This window comes from Aedes albopictus, chromosome 2 (genome assembly GCF_035046485.1).
Source record: "Aedes albopictus strain Foshan chromosome 2, AalbF5, whole genome shotgun sequence".
Taxonomy (NCBI): domain Eukaryota; kingdom Metazoa; phylum Arthropoda; class Insecta; order Diptera; family Culicidae; genus Aedes; species Aedes albopictus.
Genome location: NC_085137.1, coordinates 50,789,890 through 50,810,827, shown reverse-complemented (window position 1 = coordinate 50,810,827; position 20,938 = coordinate 50,789,890). Strand labels below are relative to the sequence as shown.

The window sequence follows — 20,938 nt, the reverse complement described above, 5'->3', positions numbered from 1 at the left end:
GGAATTTAGTATGGGAAAACGTACTTTTTGCATTTTACTCATAAGTTGAATTCTTTTGTCTAATACCATGTAACAAATGACGTTAAAGTATAACCTAGGATATGCCAAAAAACTTTACCGAAGACCCCAAAGTGATCCGACGCTTGTGAAAAAAGTTATTCGCATGGTAACTTAGGCCAAAAATTGAGATTTTATTATTGATGTTATTCCTTTACATGTTAAATGTTAAGCACCACCGCGCAATGTGCACGTTATAACTTTTCTTAGAAGTGTCGGATCACTTTGCGGTCTTCGGCAAAGTTTTTAGGCATGTCCTAGGCTATACTTCAACGTCATTAGTGAGATCATTTCAGAGGAAAAAATTCAATTTATGAGAAAAATGCAAAAAAGCACGTTTTCCCATACTAAATTCCATACAAATTTCAATCGCAATGCGGAATACGGGGAATCAACCAATCGCTCCCAAATTTTGCACAGTTGTTTTGGACCTTAAAAGGAATCGAAAAAGCTTTGTTCCGAAAAATCGACTTTGTTGACCCAGTCTATATACCATCATGGAGCGGACCTGGTGTGATAGTTAGAACACTTGACTATCACGCCGAGGACCTGGGATCGAATCTCACTCCCGACAAACTCACAAAATGTGAGTTCTTCCTTCGGAAGGGAAGTAAAGCGTGGGTCCCGAGATGAACTATCCTAGGGCTAAAAATCTCGTCAATACAAAAAAAATATATACCATCATAATGACAGCTTCCCGTCATCGCATCGATTATAGGTAGAAAATCATGACTGTAAACATCAAGTTAGCTTAAACGTGGACGGATTGTTCAAAAGCTAAATTTATTATCTGTTTTTTCCTTCATTATATTAGTTTGAATTAGTGGAACTTGTTATGCACCTACGAATAGCCTATTGAATTAATAATTCACGATGTAAAACAGATATATATATGATAGCTCTTGACTTGTATCTATGAATGAATTGTAATGTTGGTTAAAATCATTTATGTTGTATGCTTCATGTAGGTCTAATTGCTCTTTGCCTATCCTCGCTATAAATACCAACTACCAGAAGTGGCAGTAGTTCATAAGTATTGACTTGTAAGTGACTAAGACGTTTATTTCAAATGACGGTGAATTAATAATGCCTAATGTTCTACTAAACAGGTCTCAAGCGACAAATACAGTATATCTAGATTGAGGTTCTCACGCTCATACATATAAAAACTAAATTGTAAGTCATGCTTCTGAATTTGTATACAAATATTGTCCCCAACATTAATTGAAATAAAATTTCAGTCGAGTCTCGCCACAACCGGACTTCGGAAAAGTTTTACAAGTGTTTATAAACCAGATTTTTGACAATTACTGAAATTTTTGCAGTTCAATATCCTTTTCCAGGATCCCAAAACCATCCAGCTAACTTCGCGCATGCCCCGTCCGTGCATTACCGGATTTGCGAATTTCACTTTCAACTCCCAATGCAAAATAAATAATTTATAGGCATCTCGTGGGGTTGGTTGGTGCGTGGTTTGCTGCGCTGGTCAGCCACGAGCCGTGCCTCCGCAAACTGAGGTAATAAAGGCCAATCGAAATGCGCGCTCGCACCCATTCGATCGATCGATTACTTCAGCAAGCAAAGCGGGATTTTCAGTTTCGGTTTTGATTGTTGCGATTCAGCGCTTGTCTATCTTGTGGGTGTAGGTATGGCTCGCAACAGCTGAATCAGTGGGTGGATCGTAAATTGGTTTGCGGATATGATATTGTGGGGTGGAAGCTTTTCGATAAATATTCGCAAAAGCTATTACAGCTATACCTGGATAATCTTTGAACGGCTGGATTTTATGACAAAATCTTCCTAGTTTAAATTCATTTGAATATTATTCATTCAAATACGTCTACAACCATCCTACTTCAATTAACCAATTACCCAGGAAATGTGCTTTCAGTGCCTTGCGTAATTGATTTATTAAATCGCCATCGAGTCCTAGTGCATTTGTGTAAAACGGTTTATGGCTCATGTTCAACTACCACGAAGATTTACAACGCGATCAACGGATAATCTGATAATCCACTGCAAACGAGCCTGCCGCCGAACGACGCTGGCTGGAAACGCCATTGCAACCGCAATTCTGCTCCGGATGTATATACCGCCGCTCGTGGGTGGTACCCGCACAGCCACGCACGAACGTACAGTCCAGACCTGCCGCAAAACGAGAACATTGTTGCCGTTTATCGACCAAGGAGCGGTGGTCACCGTCGCCGATCCCCAGAAGCACGTGACGACGACGATTGCGCGGCTCACAAAGGAGTAATAAACCAATCAGTCGACGCGGTGGCGATAGGCTTTTCCGTTCGGTTGGATCCTGCATGGGCGCTGTCTTAAGATTTCAACGATTCGATCCCGTAGTATCATGGGGTGCTACCTACTGGGGGACGGGTAGAGCTCGGAGAGATACCGATCTGTTGCTAACCGTGTGACGAGAAGCGTTGCCGCCCGATAGTCGCGCAAAGATCCCTCTTCGCGGTCGTCGTCGTCGTACGCGTGCAAATGACGGTAATTTAAACCTTTTAAAACACTAATCCAATGCAGATCGGTAATAAATCGTTGGGCTGGACAACAGTCGCCGACTCGGGAAACTCAATATATCTGGCTGGCTGGTTGGCATTACTATTAGGTTTCGGTCGCTGGTTGGTTGGTGGTAATGAGCCTGCGGAGAAGGAAAAGTACACGCACCCTTCGCTCGTCGTCGTGTGGTTTGCGTTCTTCGGAGTTCGGTTTATCATCAACTGAGAAAGTGTTTCCTGGGGACTTTACCATGTATCTGCCGAAGACCACCGCAAGCGGACAGCTGGACGGCTCCGACATAACTACAGTCGCCGATGATACCTATCTATTCTATGATCCGGGAAACTTTCGCTTTTCGGATGCTTGGTGTCCCCGTGTGCCTGTCATAATTGAATTATATTTTCATCAATCGCCGATCGGCAGGAGATTTTTCACCGGTACGATGGGGAAGCCGGCGAAATGCAAAAGTCGCAAAAGGGAAGCACTACGTGTCTTTTGGTCCGGACAGTCAGCATCGGCTCAATGTTTTTTTCAGCATGTTAACAAATCTTACCTCATAGTGTGACTTCATAGATACTACTACAGTGAGTTGACAGTGCAGGTACGAATAGCAGTGATTATTTTTAGGATTGACAACAAGCCGTTTCAGATACGTAGAAACGAAATGACGCAACTGTGCATGCTTTTGTTGTAGAGAGAATATTACAGAACAAACATTGTCTGAAAACAAAGCCAAGCTATTTCGTTGCATATATTTTAGAGAAGAATAACTGCTTCTTTTTCTTCTTGGCGTAACGTCCCTACTGGGACAAAGCCTGCTTCTCTTGTTCTTGCACAGCTTGCAGGCTGTTCGGACTCGTTTAGAAATCGACCATCAATGATAACTTCTTTTCTTGATCATCTTAATTAGCTGTGTAGTATTGGTACTACTACTTTCAGTCCTGAGCAGCCATGGTAGTGCAGAGGGCCGAGCTGAAAGATCTCCATCCTGAGCGATTTCCATAGCCATCGCCTTGACCTGTGGACAGTTCAAATTTCTGTCGACTTCCTTTATTTCGATGTTGAGGCTGCGCCGCCATGAGCCTCTGGGTCTGCCTCTGCTGCGATGTCCTGCTGGGTTCCAATCTAACGCTTGCTTGCATTAGTTTCCGCCCCTGTGTAGAGTGTGGCCGACCCACCTCCACTTTCGCTCCCGAATTTCTGTCGCTTTCGGCTTTTGATGACATCGACGATGGAGCTCCACGTTCGAGATCCAATTGTGAGGCCACCATGCACGAATTATACACTGCAGGCATCTATTGATGAAAACCTGCAGCCGTTAAGTGTTCTCAACTGATACACACCAGGTTTCACTGGCGTATAGCAGCACAGATTTCATGTTCGAGTTGAAAATTTGGATTTTGATGCGTTGACTAATCTGGTTGTTTTCCCATACTTACCTTACCGAACAGGCTAAGGCCGAGGTGGCCTCTGCTGCACATAGTAGCCGTCTCCATTCCACTCGGTCCATCAGTACGTCGGCTCCAGAGGCTCGGTCCATGGTTGTTTGTCTCCAGTTCCGTACTCTGCGTAGGGTCCGCAGATCGTCCTCAACTTGGTCGACCCACCTAGCTCGCTGCGCTCCACGTCTTCTTGTACCGGTCGGATGACTCTCGAGAATCATTTTAGTCGGGTTGCTATCAGACATCCTGATGACGTGACCCGCCCACCGTAGCCTCCCGATTTTCGCGGTATGGACGATGGTTGATTCTCTCAGCAGCTGATGCAGCTCGTGGTTCATTCGCCTTCTCCAAGTCCCGTCTTCCATCTGCACTCCGCCGTAGATGGTACGCAATACCTTCCGTTCGAAAACTCCAAGGGCGCGTTGGTCCTCTGCGCGTAGGGTCCACATTTCGTGCCCATAGAGGACGACCGGTCGAATCAGCGCAGCGCTTTGTAGATAGTCAACTTCGTGTTACGGCGAACTTTATTCGATCGTAGAATTCCGCGAAGTCCAAAGTAAGCACGATTTCCTGCCACAATGCGCCTCTGAATTTCTCTGCTGGTGTCGTTGTCGGCGGTCACAAGTGAGCCCAAGTACACGAATTCTTCAACCGCCTCGATTTCATCACCGTCGATAGAAATTCGGAGTGGCGGGCGCGATGATTCCTCCCTGGAGCCCTTTGCCATCATGTACTTTGTCTTCGACACATTAATGACTTATCCGATTCGCCTGGCTTCACTCTTTAGTCGGATGTACGTTTCCGCCATCGTCTCAAATTTACGAGCAATAATATCAATATCATCAACGAAACCAAGCAGCTCAACGGACTTCGTGAAAATCGTTTCACTCGTGTTTATCCCCGCTCTCCTAATTACACCCTCTAAAGCCATGTTGAACAGCACGAAAGACCATCACCTTGCCATCACTCGATCCATCGTCGCCTTGATCAATCGAATCGGTTTATCCGGAGATCCGTATTCTTGCGTAATCTGCCATAGCTGTTCTCGATCGATTGTATCATACGCCGATTTCAAATGGATGAACAAGTGATATGTGGGCACGTTGTATTCGCGGCATTTCCGCAACACCTGGCGGATGGCGAACATCCTGTCTAACGGAAAGTACATGCACAAAAACACTCCGCACCGCACTGCGAACACACTAACGGTTCGCCTAGGGATGTTTCCGGAATCCTTCTGGAAAGCTTCCAATTTTTTTGTGGAATGCTTGTAGAATCCTTATTGACTATATCCAGAATCTTTCAGATATGGTACCACAATACCATTAGGATGCTTTCAGATTTCATATGAAATGCTTTCAAATTATTTATTGGATGCTCCCAAACTTCTTATAAAAAGCTTCCAAAATTCTTCAGAAATGCTTCCAGAATTTTTCTTGGTGCCAGGAATGGGAACACTCACTTGCAGAGAGTTACACTCATTTGCTATTTTCTCAGCTCAGAAGCGTGCAATCAAAAAACGATGTATGGACGACTTTTGCCTTGTGGTTTTGTCTAAAACTTTGCCGAATAGAGTAAGGGTCGCACACGAATCTTAAAGTCGTGGCAGAGCTGTGAAAGCGACTCTCCACGAGGTGAGTGTAATTTACATTCACCTCGTGGAGAGTTGCCTTCACAGCTCCCTCACGACTTCTGTATGCGTGTGCGACCCCTACTCTATTCAGCAAACTTTTAGACAAAATCACGAGGCAAAAGTCGTCTATGCTTCCAGATTCTGTCGTATTCTTTACGTATACTTTTAAAATTCCTCAGAAAAGCTTTTAAAATTATTATGCGATGGTTTCAGATTCCTTCTGGAACGCTTCTAGATGCCTTCAGGGATGCTTCTAGTGTCCTTCTGGGATGCTTCCAGAATTCTCCTAAGTTGCTTCCGGAACTCTTATGGAATTCTTCCAGATTCCTGCTGGGATGGTTCTCTTCAGAGAAGCTTTCAGATTTTTTTCAAAATGCTTCCAGAATCTTCTGAGATGCTTTCGGAATTCTTCTACGCTTCTTCCAGAATCCTTATGGAAAGCATCCAGAATCCTTCAGGGATGCTTCCAAATTTTTTATTGAATGCTCCCAGAAACCTTCAGGTGGTATGCTACCAGGATCCTTTCGAGATGCTTCCAGAATTATTCTGAGATGCTTTCATAATCCTTATTGGATGCTTCCAGAATGTTTCTGGGATACTTCCAGAATTCTCCTGAGTTGCCCTCCGGAATATTCTTCGAAAATATTCTTCCAGAATTCTTATGGGAAGTTTCGAGAATCGTTCTGGGATGCTTGCAAATCCGTCAGGGTCGCATTCTGGGATGCTTCCAGAATTCTTTTGGTTGACTTCCGGAATACTTCGGGGATGCTTACGATTTTTTATGGAAAGCTTCAAGAATCCTTATTGGATGCTTCCAGAATACTTCGGGGATGTTTCCAAATTCTTCATGAGGAGATTCCAGAATCCATATTGGATGCTTCCAGAATCCTTCAAATATACTCCCAGAATCGTTCTGGAGTGCTCCCAGAATCTTTCTAGAATGTTTCCAGAATCCTTCTGGGCTGCTTCCAAGTTCCTTGGAGGAGTTGCATAATTCCAGAGTTCTTTTTTCAAAATTCTTCTAGGTTAATAGGACAGATCGGTGAAGTACTAGATTTGTAGTAATGAGCTGAATTTTAGTATGGTGAGAAGGTCAATTCTCCGTTTCTGCAATGAAATTGTGCAAAAAGCGTGGGTATTATGTTTCCTTGCCTAATTTGATGCTGTTTGAGCAAAACTTTGGTCAACAGTGTTGTTGTTTTCTCCATTTCTTGCAACATAAACAACATAGTTATCCAAAGTTTTGCTCAAACAGCATCAAATTAGGCAAGGAATCATAATACCCACGCTTTTTGGACCATTTCATTGCAGAAACGGAGAATTGACCTTCTCACCATACAAAAATTCAGCTCATTACTACAAATCTAGTACTACACCAAACGTGCCCCATTCCGAAATTCTTCTGGGATGCTTCCTAATTCACTATCAAATGCATCCGGAATGCTTACAGAAATCTGAGTTGGTTCCAAAATCCTTCTGGGATGTTTTCAGAACTCTTATGGGATGCTTCCAAGTTCTATCTAGGTTGTCTTCAAAATGCTGCTGAGATGCTTCTAGAATTCTTCCAGGGTAATTTCAAAACTCTTCTGAGATGCTTCTAAATTCCTCATTGGATGCTTCCAGAATTCTTCAGGAATGCTTCCAGATTTCTTATGGGATACTTCCAGTATTCATCTGGAATGTATCCATATTCCTTCTGAAATGCTTTCGATATTCTTCTGGGATGCTTTCCATATCCTTCGGCAAATCTTCTAGAAACCTTTATGTATGCTTCCAGAATCTTTCCTGAGTACTTCCAGAATCCGGATTCCTTTTTAAATTTTTCTGAGTTGTTTCTAGATTTCTTCAGGGATGCGTTTGAATTCCTTATTACATGCTTCCAGTAACCTTCGGGAATGCATCCAGGTTCCACAAGAACTCTTTAGGTATAGCAAAAGAATGATGAAGTAAAATCATGTTGATATCTTCAGCACATTTATTCGTCATCACACAAGAAACATATTTGTCGAAGACACCGATATGATGTAACCATTTTTTGCTATAAGATAATTTGTCTTAGTGCTTTTTTTGTCAAAACACAACTACTCTGTACTGCCATTCTACGCCCGATTGTCCCATGTTATATGAGATTCCCATATAACATGAGACAATCGGGCGTATAACGGCAGTGTAACTATTGCATCAATTGTTATCAACAAACTTTTTCAATAGTTTTTGATTGACAAAATTGAAGTAATTTGTAGTTCATCACGGAAATTTGAAATCAATCTAGTTTTTAACCGCTGAGATTATTGCAAATCTTCCTTCTAGGTTTCCAAAAGGAATTCCTCTGGCGATTCTTATGAGAGTGCCTTCTGTAATTTTACAATGTCTTCATTGTCGGATTCCTTCAAGAACTTCAGATAGATTCCCCCCAGCAGCTGGAACTTCTCCAAGATTCGGATTCTCCCAAGAGTTGCTCCTGAAAATCCTCCAAGAGTTTTTTTTTTGTTTTGAAATCCTCTAGGCGTTCTATTTGGAAGAAAACTCCAGTTTTTTTTTTTTCTGAGAATCCTCAAGGAATTTCAACTGGAATCCTTCAGGAGTTCATACGGTAAAACTTCCGGAAGACATTCCCACCGCACAAACTGATTGTTTCCCGAGATTAGACGCGGTTTGTTATCAAAATATCGCGCCGCTGGAAGAAAGGTGTGTCTTCTAGCCACGCTTGGACTGCTTCCAGAAGTTTATTTTTAGGATTCCTCCAGGAACTCATTCTTTGATTCCTCAGGAGATTCTTTCCGGAATTCCTCATGGTATACTTCAAGGAATGCCTTCGAGGATTTCTCCAGAATATCTTATTGAGATTTCTAATGGATTCCCTTTAAATATACCTCCAGGACTTCATTCTTCTAAGATTCTTTCCAAAATTCCTTTCGATATTCTTCCGGGAACTCCTTCCTTTCTTCTGAGGAATTCCCCAGGAATTCCTTCTATGATTTCTCCAGAAAATCCTTCGTGGAAGCCTCTATTTATTCCTTCTGGAATTCCTTAAAGGATTCCTTCATGGATTTTTCTAGCAATTCCTTCGGGGATTTCTCCAGGAATTCCTCCAGGAATTCCTTCGGGGATTTCTCCAGGAATTCCTTCGGGGATTCCTCCAGGAATTCCTTCGGGGATTCCTCCAGGAATTCCTTCGTGGATTCCTCCAGGAATTCCTTCGGGGATTCCTCCAGGAATTCCTTCGAGGATTCCTCCAGGAATTTCTTCGCCGATTCCTCCAGGAAGTTCTTCGGCGATTCCTCCAGGAATCCCTATGGGGATTCCTTCGGGGATTCCTCCAGGAATTCCTTCAGGGATTCCTCCAGGAATTTCTTCGGGGACTCCTCCAGGAATTCCTTCAGGAATTCCTCCAGGAATTCCTTCGGGAATTCCTCCAGGAATTCCTTCGGGAATTCCTCCAGGAATTCCTTCGGGAATTCCTCCAGGAATTCCTTCGGGAATTCCTCCAGGAATTCCTTCGGGAATTCCTCCAGGAATTCCTTCGGGGATTCCTCCAAGAATTCCTTCGGGGATTCCTCCAAGAATTCCTTGGGGGATTCCTCCAGGAATTCCTTCGGGGATTCCTCCAGGAATTCCTGCGGGGATTACTCTAGGAATTTCTTCGGGTATTCCTCCAGGAATTCCATCGGGGATTCCTCCAGGAATTCCTTCGGGGGTTCCTCCAGGAATTCCCCCAGACTTTACTACGGAAATTCCTTCGGGGTTTGTTCCAGAAATTTCTTCGGGGATTCCTCCAGGGTTTCCTCTAGGAATTCCTCCAGAAATTTCTCCAGGTATTCCTCCAGGGTTTCCCTCAGGAATTCCTCCAGGGATTCCTCCAGGGATTCCTCCAGGAATTCCTCCAGAGATTCCTCCAGGGATTCCTCCAGGAATTCCTCCAGGGATTCCTCCAGGAATTCCTCCAGGGATTCCTCCAGGAATTCCTCCAGGGATTCCTCCAGGAATTCCTCCAGGGATTCCTCCAGGAATTCCTCCAGGGATTCCTCCAGGAATTCCTCCAGGGATTCCTCCAGGAATTCCTCCAGGGATTCCCCCAGGAATTCCTCCAGGGATTCCCCCAGAAATTCCTCCAGGGATTCCTCCAGGAGTTCCTCCAGCGATTCCTTCAGCAAGAAATTTTGAACCCTTAAAAAGTATGCCGCGAGTAAACGGGCGCACCTTTATGAAAATAAAGATGTATTTTAACGTTTTAAATTTTTCTAAGAAATAAGATCACCGTTCGTAGTATCTCCTGAGCAGTCTAAGGCTAGCATCACTTACAACAAAAACAATATAAAATGATCAGCCGGCCTATGACGAAAGATAAAATTATACATAGTTAACACGACATGTTTGTTATGGCTTGTTAACTCCACCTTTACATAGCCGTTATGATTAATATAATACATAGCTAGTTCAACCTACGAAATAATGATTCTTACCTTTAATCGCAAGACCTTCAGAAGTCAGCACAGAAAAAATCTCACGTAATCCTTCAATCCACGAAGTTCACTTTAAAATCTCCGCAACGCAGCACAACCCAGATAAATCCGACCTCAAACTAGCAGCCCAGCACTCAACAATCACTTTCCGCTCACTTAGCTTAAAATGCACACCAACAACTAGTGGTAGTGACCAATCCCGTAAGCTCCAACTTGATCCTCCCACGGCCAGCAAAACTAATCGTTGCTTTCAACACTTTTTTTTCAATAGGTATCGCTCCCCGGTTCGATTCTGGTTCAACAATCAAGTTTACTTCTGTTTACATGCAATACTGTTCGACACTGCACCACCACCACTTTTCTGTTATTCCACAAGGTTCACTTCTTCCATTCGGGATCGACTGCTGCTTTGCTCCTTCGTGCCGCCACCCCTTCCTGTACTTCCGCCTACTTGTCGTTGAATTTCCACGTCTGGCGACACATGGGACACTGCTGGTTGGCCTGCGAGTTGAGCCACTTGACGATGCAGTGCATGTGGAAACAGTGCGAACAGGAACCCCACACTAGCGGACAATCGTCACCGGGCAGCGAACAATCCGGACAGCAGCCCTCGAAGGCCATCCGACAGATTCCGCAGCTGTCATCGTTGGCGAGCCATTTCCAGACGGCGACTCCCATCCAACCTGAATGGGAGGAAACGGGAAATCCAGCGTTATACCATTGGAATTTATCAAACCACTCGATTTATCTGTTAGAAATACTTTTAAAACCCGATTTTACTTGAAACAAATTGAATTCCTCTCGATCTGTCTCACGACGAACGGAACTTCCCGAAGTAAGTTGACAGCAAATGAGGCAAAAATCAATACGGACGACAAACACGTTCTTTCCATCTCGCTCTCTCCACCGTGTCCGTGACCGCCCATGCCCAAGTCAACTCCCAGCACCGCGTTATCCAACCTTCTCCGGGTGGCAAAACAACCTACCCCAAACTCCTCCGCTTTTCCCACAAAAAAAAACCCCACCGATGAAAGCAACCCAAAAAAAAACCTCAACCAAAACAACGCTTTTCGTCCCTGCTGCTGCTGCTGATGGTAGTGAATGACCTCGCGAGTCGCGGCAGCGGATGCTATTTTTAGCCCACACGGATACTTACTTTTTACGGTGACTTTCATTCTAGATAACGGGCACACGCGCGACACATTTAACGGAACGCGTACACGGTGGACACACTGTTCCGCGATGGAAATCACGCACGAAATAACCGATATTAAATTTTACGCGCAAATAAATGAGAACACGCACGATGAATGCAAACCGCGAATCTTTCGGACCGACCGACGACAAGAACGCGAAACAGATTTTTTTTTGTTTTGGATGCTGCTAACGGGATTGCACAAACACATGCGCAAGATGAAACGTCAAAAAGACCTGTCAAACCGATTGGCTGCGTTCTTCGGTACACTGCAAAAATGTTTTACCGAAAAAAGAGACTCAAAACTTCGCGCAGTGAACTGGACGAAAGCTAAGGGAACGTTCAAAAATTACGTCCAACATTTGGGGGAGGGGGGGGGGGTCCAGAAAAGTGTGACAGCACGTGTATTGAGTATAGGAAAATTGCGTGACAGAGGGGGGAGGGGGGGTCTAGAAATCCCGAAAAACGATGGACGTAATATTTGAATCTTCCCTAATCTAGCCGAAATGAATCCGAAATGTAGGAATTGGGAGCGATGGAGTTGAAAATTATTTTTGGGAACGTCCATAAATTACGTCACGCAAAAATCGACCATTTTCAACCCCCCCTCCCCCCTATGTCACACTTTTTGTATGAGGGCTCGAAAATTTTTGTATGGATCGTCACACTTTGTTGAACCCCCCTCCCCCCTAAAAGCGTGACGTAATTTATGGACGCTCCCTTTTGCAAATTGGTTGTGAAAATTACACATTGAAATTAGCTTCTTGAATCAGGGGGAATGACACTTCCCTTGCTAACCGGAAAAATCCGCATTTATCCGTTGCTAACCGTCGTTAATTGCGTCTAACTGCTGCTCAGTTTGAACCCGAATCTTGAGGATTTACTCATATTATGCATTAGCGTGGTTCAAAAAATCGTTTTTGCTCCACACCGCTTATTCGGTTCGTAACCAGATTCTGAGCCTTCTCTCAAGAATTAAGCTGATTTGGTTAAAAATTGAGAGTGCACAAGCCCTTCAAAGTTTGTATGGGAATTACTATGGGAAATGGATGTTTTTCATTCAATTAACCGTAGCATTTCCCCAAGTGCCCTAGAGTGTTAGTTGACCCTTAGTAGTCCTAAACTACCCTATCAGCTACAACTTTGCCGAAGACCACATTCAAATCGGACGGCTCATTAATACGTTATCGATTTTTATCCAGAATGAAAAACTTTGACCATGATGGTTACACTATTCGATGGGCATCACTGCAATTTGCCTTGAAACATAGTAGCCATGATTTCTGTGTGCCATCTTTGGCGCCCTGTACATACAGCAATATTGCCTGCTGGGAAGCTGAACGAGCACTGTTAAAGGTTCTCCAGTTGGATAGAAATCGATAACTAATTAATGAGGCGTCCGATTTGAATGTGGTCTTCGACAAAAATGAAGCTGATAGAGAGTCTTGGATAACCAAGGGTCAACTAACACTCTAGGGCACTTGGGGAAATGCTACGGTTAATTGAATGAAAAACGTCCTTTTCCCATAGTAATTTCCATACAAACTTTGAAGGGCTTGTGCACTCTCAATTTTCAACCAAATCAGCTCAATTGGGTTTTTAAAATTTGTAAAATGTATTGATTTTTTTTATTTTATACGGAAGAGCACCTTTTTCTGAGCCACTATGATTTTTTTCAGATTTTTAAAACTTTATTTTGGCACCTAAATTTAATTTCAAACAGATTTTTAGAAATCACCTTTTGACAGCTGGGCAACTGCTTGACAGCTGCGCCCAGTACAAAATGCGACGAGGGGTGATTTGACAAATCGCTCCCATACAAACTTCAAATCAATTTTCAAATAGGTTCCCGAGCACCGAAAACCATGAAAATTTGGATTTCGGCTCAGTTCGGAATGCAGATTCAGAATATGCAATAGGGTCCTAAAATTTAAGACGAAATCTCGCTTATATTGAATAATACGTTCAAGCATGGTATTCTAATCGGAATTGTACTTTACTCGAACATGAAAAATAAAGGAATAATGAGAAAATTCGAAATAAGTAAAATGGTAAATAGTTCTACTTTGACATTTGAGGTCAACCTTGTGTGACTGAGCTCGACATTTTTCGCACTGGGATTTCAAAAATGTTCCTATCTGACATACACGGTGAAAAAAAAATCACTCAAAGAATGTTTTATAAGCTAGGGACGAGACAAAAGGCTAAAAAAATAAAAATTATATATTTTCAACTACAGTCAATAAAAACTTCAAAAAATGAGTAAATATGTACTCTTGAACCATATATTGTGGTTTAAAACAAGAATCCCGATAGGACTTTAGGAGCCTATTATCTCAACACCGTTTAAGAAGCCAATTGTTGGGAGAAGGCTCAGAATCTGGTTACGAATCGAATAAGCGGTGTGAAGCAAAATCAATTTTTTGAACCACCTTATTATGCATCGCATGAAAAAAAAAACAACGTGCAAAGTTTTGCAAAAACGCTCATAGATATGCGCGGTTGCCGTTTCGATGTCTTCTGCGCGGTAAATCTTCAGCTTATTTCCGCAATTATTGTAGAAGATACGAACACGCTATAATGTACTGGCGACGGCCTACGAGCGGTTTTGTACATGTGCGTGCGATAAACCACGGCGAAACGCGCTATATTCAGACTGCAGATTGGATGAAATAGAAGCTGTTGAAACCTCCAGTACGGGCAACAAACATTATCGTCGATTTTTTTTTCTGGAAATTATTTATGGTTAAAAGATTCCTCTGGAAGATCTCTCTGGAATTTTTCCAACATTTTTTTCTGAGAATTCTTAAAAGGTTCCATCTGAAGAAGTTCTTGGATAATTCCCGGAAGAACTTCCTAAATGAATCACAGAAAGTATTTTTGAACAAAAACAGAAGAAACTCCTGGAAGAATCTCGCATGGGATTCCTGGAGGAGTCTTGGAGGAATCCTGCGAGAAATTACTGGAGTAATTTCAGATCAAACGGTTGAACATCCTGGAAATATCCCAGAAGAATGTTTTTATATAATCATAGAAGAAAACCCTTACACACTTGTCAATTTCTTGATTTTGCTTTGGCTGACCAAGCCATGTGGGAAATTACACTGTTGAAAATGCTTTGACATCCATGTGCACAACAGAACATGTGCTCGATGAACAAATTGAGATTTGAAATTATGAAAAGAAATCCACGTACTCCGGTGAGACTCGAACTCACGACTCCCAATTCGCTAGACGGGCGCTTCTATTCCTTCAAGCTACGGAGTCACTCGACTATCTCCGTCGCCAGCAGGCCTAGAACTGAACTCGATTCCACAATCGCACATGGTTATCTTCTTTTCACAATCCAAACCCCCTTCGGATGGGATTAGATGAACATCTAACACATTGTCTGTTGTGCACATGTATGTCAAAGCGGGAGAGGAAGTTATTTTTAATTGTCGAGAGCTTCGGGCACTGCCTTCCAATCACTTATTGGTATGGCAATTAGTGTGCAGTCGGACTCTCGACGGGTCGGTCCTCGGCCGACCGATTACGGTAAGGGTGACCGTAGCACCTTACAAATGTCAATTTCTTGATTTTGCTTTGGCTGACCAAGCCATGTGGGAAATTACACTGTTGAAAATGCTTTGACATCCATGTGCACAACAGAACATGTGCTCGATGAACAAATTGAGATTTGAAATTATGAAAAGAAATCCACGTACTCCGGTGAGACTCGAACTCACGACTCCCAATTCGCTAGACGGGCGCTTCTATTCCTTCAAGCTACGGAGTCACTCGACTATCTCCGTCGCCAGCAGGCCTAGAACTGAACTCGATTCCACAATCGCACATGGTTATCTTCTTTTCACAATCCAAACCCCCTTCGGATGGGATTAGATGAACATCTAACACATTGTCTGTTGTGCACATGTATGTCAAAGCGGGAGAGGAAGTTATTTTTAATTGTCGAGAGCTTCGGGCACTGCCTTCCAATCACTTATTGGTATGGCAATTAGTGTGCAGTCGGACTCTCGACGGGTCGGTCCTCGGCCGACCGATTACGGTAAGGGTGACCGTAGCACCTTACAAATGTCAATTTCTTGATTTTGCTTTGGCTGACCAAGCCATGTGGGAAATTACACTGTTGAAAATGCTTTGACATCCATGTGCACAACAGAACATGTGCTCGATGAACAAATTGAGATTTGAAATTATGAAAAGAAATCCACGTACTCCGGTGAGACTCGAACTCACGACTCCCAATTCGCTAGACGGGCGCTTCTATTCCTTCAAGCTACGGAGTCACTCGACTATCTCCGTCGCCAGCAGGCCTAGAACTGAACTCGATTCCACTTTGACATACATGTGCACAACAGACAATGTGTTAGATGTTCATCTAATCCCATCCGAAGGGGGTTTGGATTGTGAAAAGAAGATAACCATGTGCGATTGTGGAATCGAGTTCAGTTCTAGGCCTGCTGGCGACGGAGATAGTCGAGTGACTCCGTAGCTTGAAGGAATAGAAGCGCCCGTCTAGCGAATTGGGAGTCGTGAGTTCGAGTCTCACCGGAGTACGTGGATTTCTTTTCATAATTTCAAATCTCAATTTGTTCATCGAGCACATGTTCTGTTGTGCACATGGATGTCAAAGCATTTTCAACAGTGTAATTTCCCACATGGCTTGGTCAGCCAAAGCAAAATCAAGAAATTGACATTTGTAAGGTGCTACGGTCACCCTTACCGTAATCGGTCGGCCGAGGACCGACCCGTCGAGAGTCCGACTGCACACTAATTGCCATACCAATAAGTGATTGGAAGGCAGTGCCCGAAGCTCTCGACAATTAAAAATAACTTCCTCTCCCGCTTTGACATACATGTGCACAACAGACAATGTGTTAGATGTTCATCTAATCCCATCCGAAGGGGGTTTGGATTGTGAAAAGAAGATAACCATGTGCGATTGTGGAATCGAGTTCAGTTCTAGGCCTGCTGGCGACGGAGATAGTCGAGTGACTCCGTAGCTTGAAGGAATAGAAGCGCCCGTCTAGCGAATTGGGAGTCGTGAGTTCGAGTCTCACCGGAGTACGTGGATTTCTTTTCATAATTTCAAATCTCAATTTGTTCATCGAGCACATGTTCTGTTGTGCACATGGATGTCAAAGCATTTTCAACAGTGTAATTTCCCACATGGCTTGGTCAGCCAAAGCAAAATCAAGAAATTGACATTTGTAAGGTGCTACGGTCACCCTTACCGTAATCGGTCGGCCGAGGACCGACCCGTCGAGAGTCCGACTGCACACTAATTGCCATACCAATAAGTGATTGGAAGGCAGTGCCCGAAGCTCTCGACAATTAAAAATAACTTCCTCTCCCGCTTTGACATACATGTGCACAACAGACAATGTGTTAGATGTTCATCTAATCCCATCCGAAGGGGGTTTGGATTGTGAAAAGAAGATAACCATGTGCGATTGTGGAATCGAGTTCAGTTCTAGGCCTGCTGGCGACGGAGATAGTCGAGTGACTCCGTAGCTTGAAGGAATAGAAGCGCCCGTCTAGCGAATTGGGAGTCGTGAGTTCGAGTCTCACCGGAGTACGTGGATTTCTTTTCATAATTTCAAATCTCAATTTGTTCATCGAGCACATGTTCTGTTGTGCACATGGATGTCAAAGCATTTTCAACAGTGTAATTTCCCACATGGCTTGGTCAGCCAAAGCAAAATCAAGAAATTGACATTTGTAAGGTGCTACGGTCACCCTTACCGTAATCGGTCGGCCGAGGACCGACCCGTCGAGAGTCCGACTGCACACTAATTGCCATACCAATAAGTGATTGGAAGGCAGTGTCCGAAGCTCTCGACAATTAAAAATAACTTCCTCTCCCGCTTTGACATACATGTGCACAACAGACAATGTGTTAGATGTTCATCTAATCCCATCCGAAGGGGGTTTGGATTGTGAAAAGAAGATAACCATGTGCGATTGTGGAATCGAGTTCAGTTCTAGGCCTGCTGGCGACGGAGATAGTCGAGTGACTCCGTAGCTTGAAGGAATAGAAGCGCCCGTCTAGCGAATTGGGAGTCGTGAGTTCGAGTCTCACCGGAGTACGTGGATTTCTTTTCATAATTTCAAATCTCAATTTGTTCATCGAGCACATGTTCTGTTGTGCACATGGATGTCAAAGCATTTTCAACAGTGTAATTTCCTTACACACTTACTTACTTACTTACTTACTTACTTACTTACTTACTTACTTACTTACTTACTTACTTACTTACTTACTTACTTACTTACTTACTTACTTACTTACTTACTTACTTACTTACTTACTTACTTACTTACTTACTTACTTACTTACTTACTTACTTACTTACTTACTTACTTACTTACTTACTTACTTACTTACTTACTTACTTACTTACTTACTTACTTACTTACTTACTTACTTACTTACTTACTTACTTACTTACTTACTTACTTACTTACTTACTTACTTACTTACTTACTTACTTACTTACTTACTTACTTACTTACTTACTTACTTACTTACTTACTTACTTACTTACTTACTTACTTACTTACTTACTTACTTACTTACTTACTTACTTACTTACTTACTTACTTACTTACTTACTTACTTACTTACTTACTTACTTACTTACTTACTTACTTACTTACTTACTTACTTACTTACTTACTTACTTACTTACTTACTTACTTACTTACTTACTTACTTACTTACTTACTTACTTACTTACTTACTTACTTACTTACTTACTTACTTACTTACTTACTTACTTACTTACTTACTTACTTACTTACTTACTTACTTACTTACTTACTTACTTACTTACTTACTTACTTACTTACTTACTTACTTACTTACTTACTTACTTACTTACTTACTTACTTACTTACTTACTTACTTACTTACTTACTTACTTACTTACTTACTTACTTATTTACTTACTCACCTAGCTCGCAGCGCACCGCGTCTTCTTAAACCGGTCGGATGACGAGAATTATTTTAATCGGGTTACTATCCGACACCCTGACGACGTCACCCGCCCACCATAGCCTTTCGATTTTAGCGGTATGGATGATGGTTGGGTCTCTCAGTACCTGATGCAGCTTTTTATATCCCGTCGTCCATCTGCCCTCCGACGTAGATGGCACGCAAAATGTTTGTTCGAGAACTTCAAGGCCGCATTGGTACTCTGCACGTTAGTCCAAACGTCATGTCCATAGAGGACTACCGGTCTAATCAGTGCACAGTGGGCAGAAACGGGCCCGTAACCGGACTTATTTAGATGCCGCTGGTTTTGAAACTCAAAGTGATACATTTTCCATGGAAAATGGGCTGATAAATCGAATGGTGATGGTTTCATCCTGTGCAGACGTCGGGAAAGGGTTCATTTTGCCACATTTTACACTAAATCAGCCGTTTTCAATGGGTGTACTTCCATAACTCTACACGCCGCTGATTTTTTTGTATATAAATTGACGAATATGATATTATTATGTTTACAGAAGAGACTGAGGAAGAGTTTATGCTGTGCTGAGCCCCGTTTGCCCTATTTCACCCTATATTTATTGTTTTAATGAAAATATGCCTTTAATTTCATGTCATTTAGATTTTCTTGTACATGCATGAAGGAATTTCATGCTATTATATCTACAAAATTCAATGACGATGACATCATGCTATGCTTACTCCTAGAAGTGGCGTATTTTACCTCATTTCACCCTATATTAGTAGTATTGATAAATGTAATGTCTATAGCTTCAAATGCTGCAATAATTCAAGCTTATGATTGGACAAGTAACATGCAATCAGCTCTACAGCATTGAATGATGATGAGGTCATGCTGCCACATGCCTAAGTGATGGTTCATTTTACCCCATTTCACCCTATATAAGTTATTTTGCAAACAGATTTATATAAATTAGTTTTATAGAATTTTTACAATGTATTTGACAAATTTGATATTATCTGAATTGAATGGCTGTGATGCAATAGGGTACTGAGTTCAAGAAATGGTCAATTTTACCCTACTTTACCCTATATTTATAATTTAAATGGAAATATCCTCCTAAATCCCATGCTGATGTTTTTTTTGTATAGTAATGTACAAACTGGATGTTTTTGTCTTTACATAATTGGATGGCTGTGATGGTATGTGGTACTGAGTTCAATAAATGGTCCATTTTAGCCTATTCCACCCTATATTTATAATTTTAGTGGAAATATCGGTTTTAATCCGATACTGATATTTTAGTATAGTAATATACAAATTTAATATTATCAACTTTACAGAATGGGATGAGTGTTGAAGCTGACAGATAGGACTTTGTACTTGTATCTATAGGACTTTGTACTTGTATCTACCCACAAATCAACACAACTACACGATGCACAATGGTTTATTTTCCCATTTTCACGCTCTTAATTAATAGCTCGTAGGATTGAGGAAATAGAGCAATGGTGTCTTCGGCAAAGTTGACGGGAATGACCAGCGCCATCTTTTGACAGTTAGAGTTTTCGGATCAATCCCCCTAAAAGTGAGATACAAAATTATTTTTTTTAATTTGTTGAGATAGAGGGTTGACGTCTTCGGCAAAGTTGTAGCATTTTTGATTCCAAACAACTTTCCTGAAGACGTCAATGTTGTATGTTTTACACCAATGGAGATAGAGGCCTGTGTTTGAAAGTTAGCCCCAAAATCACGTTTTTTTAATATAACATACATTTGTTGAATTTTTAGGCCTATACAATGTTCTGCAAAGTTGTATGTATCAATAAAATACGCAACTTTGCCGAAGACATCGAAGCTGTGGGAATTAAATGAGACGAGTTATAGATAAATTTATGATTTTTTTCATCCACTTTTAGGGATAAATAACTTTCTTAGGGGCAAAAAGGTGCAGCTGAGGATACCCTTATCAGAAAGTACATTTAACGAGCTTTCAAATAAGGGTTAGTTTGTCCGTCCACGATCGTCTACTGAGGAGATATGACTATAATAAAAAATGTCCATACTACGATTTATTTGCAATCAAATCTACTTTGACAGAAAAATTCATGGCTACTATGATGAAATATAAGTTAAACCCACTTTCGTCTTATCTTAATAAAAGTTCATTGTGTTGACTTTCTTCATACAAAAATTCAAATTGCTTACAGAAGAAGAATGTGGCTCCGTAGTCGTGCGGCTAGGGTCACCAAGCTCTTAGTCGCATCGTGCTGAGGAGCGCGGGTTCGTTGCCCGCCGCAGCTGTCAGGAAAAGTTTTCGGCTGTGCCACTGGGCGTTGCATGCTAGTCCGTTGTCTAGTGTCGTGCTTCCTTAAAAGAGCGAAAAGCTCACTGGAAGCATTGAACGTGTCCGCGTCTTTTTTAAAAAAAGAACTCGTGAATTGTTTTACTCTGTAAAAGCGTATGAAACCCCGATAAATCTTAATATTTTATTCAATGAATGAGATTTGTACTAAATAGTAGAAATCATATAAAAAGGCTGTGGAAAACATTTTTTAGAACAAATTTGGTATTTAAAACAATCAGGACTGTTGCGCAAATTCGCTTAGAGAAGGCTACCTATTATTTGATCATAGTAGCCATGAAATTTACTGTCAACGTAGATTTAAATGCAGGTA

The 20,938-nt window shown here is 42.1% G+C and overlaps 2 protein-coding genes across 3 annotated transcripts in view; both read right to left on the bottom strand.

Moving 5' to 3' along the window:
* LOC109421539 (GATA zinc finger domain-containing protein 11) overlaps nt 1-20,938 on the bottom strand; it is a 321,415-nt gene that overhangs the window by 184,328 nt on the left and 116,149 nt on the right. The window lies entirely within an intron of this gene.
* Nucleotides 10,115-11,471, bottom strand: LOC109421540 (anaphase-promoting complex subunit 11). Its single transcript, XM_029876798.2, has 2 exons — nt 11,263-11,471; nt 10,115-10,789 (listed from the first exon to the last, which is right to left on the bottom strand). Exons 1-2 carry the CDS (start codon nt 11,279-11,281, stop codon nt 10,554-10,556), a joined length of 255 nt encoding a protein of 84 aa, XP_029732658.1. The 5' UTR covers nt 11,282-11,471; the 3' UTR covers nt 10,115-10,553.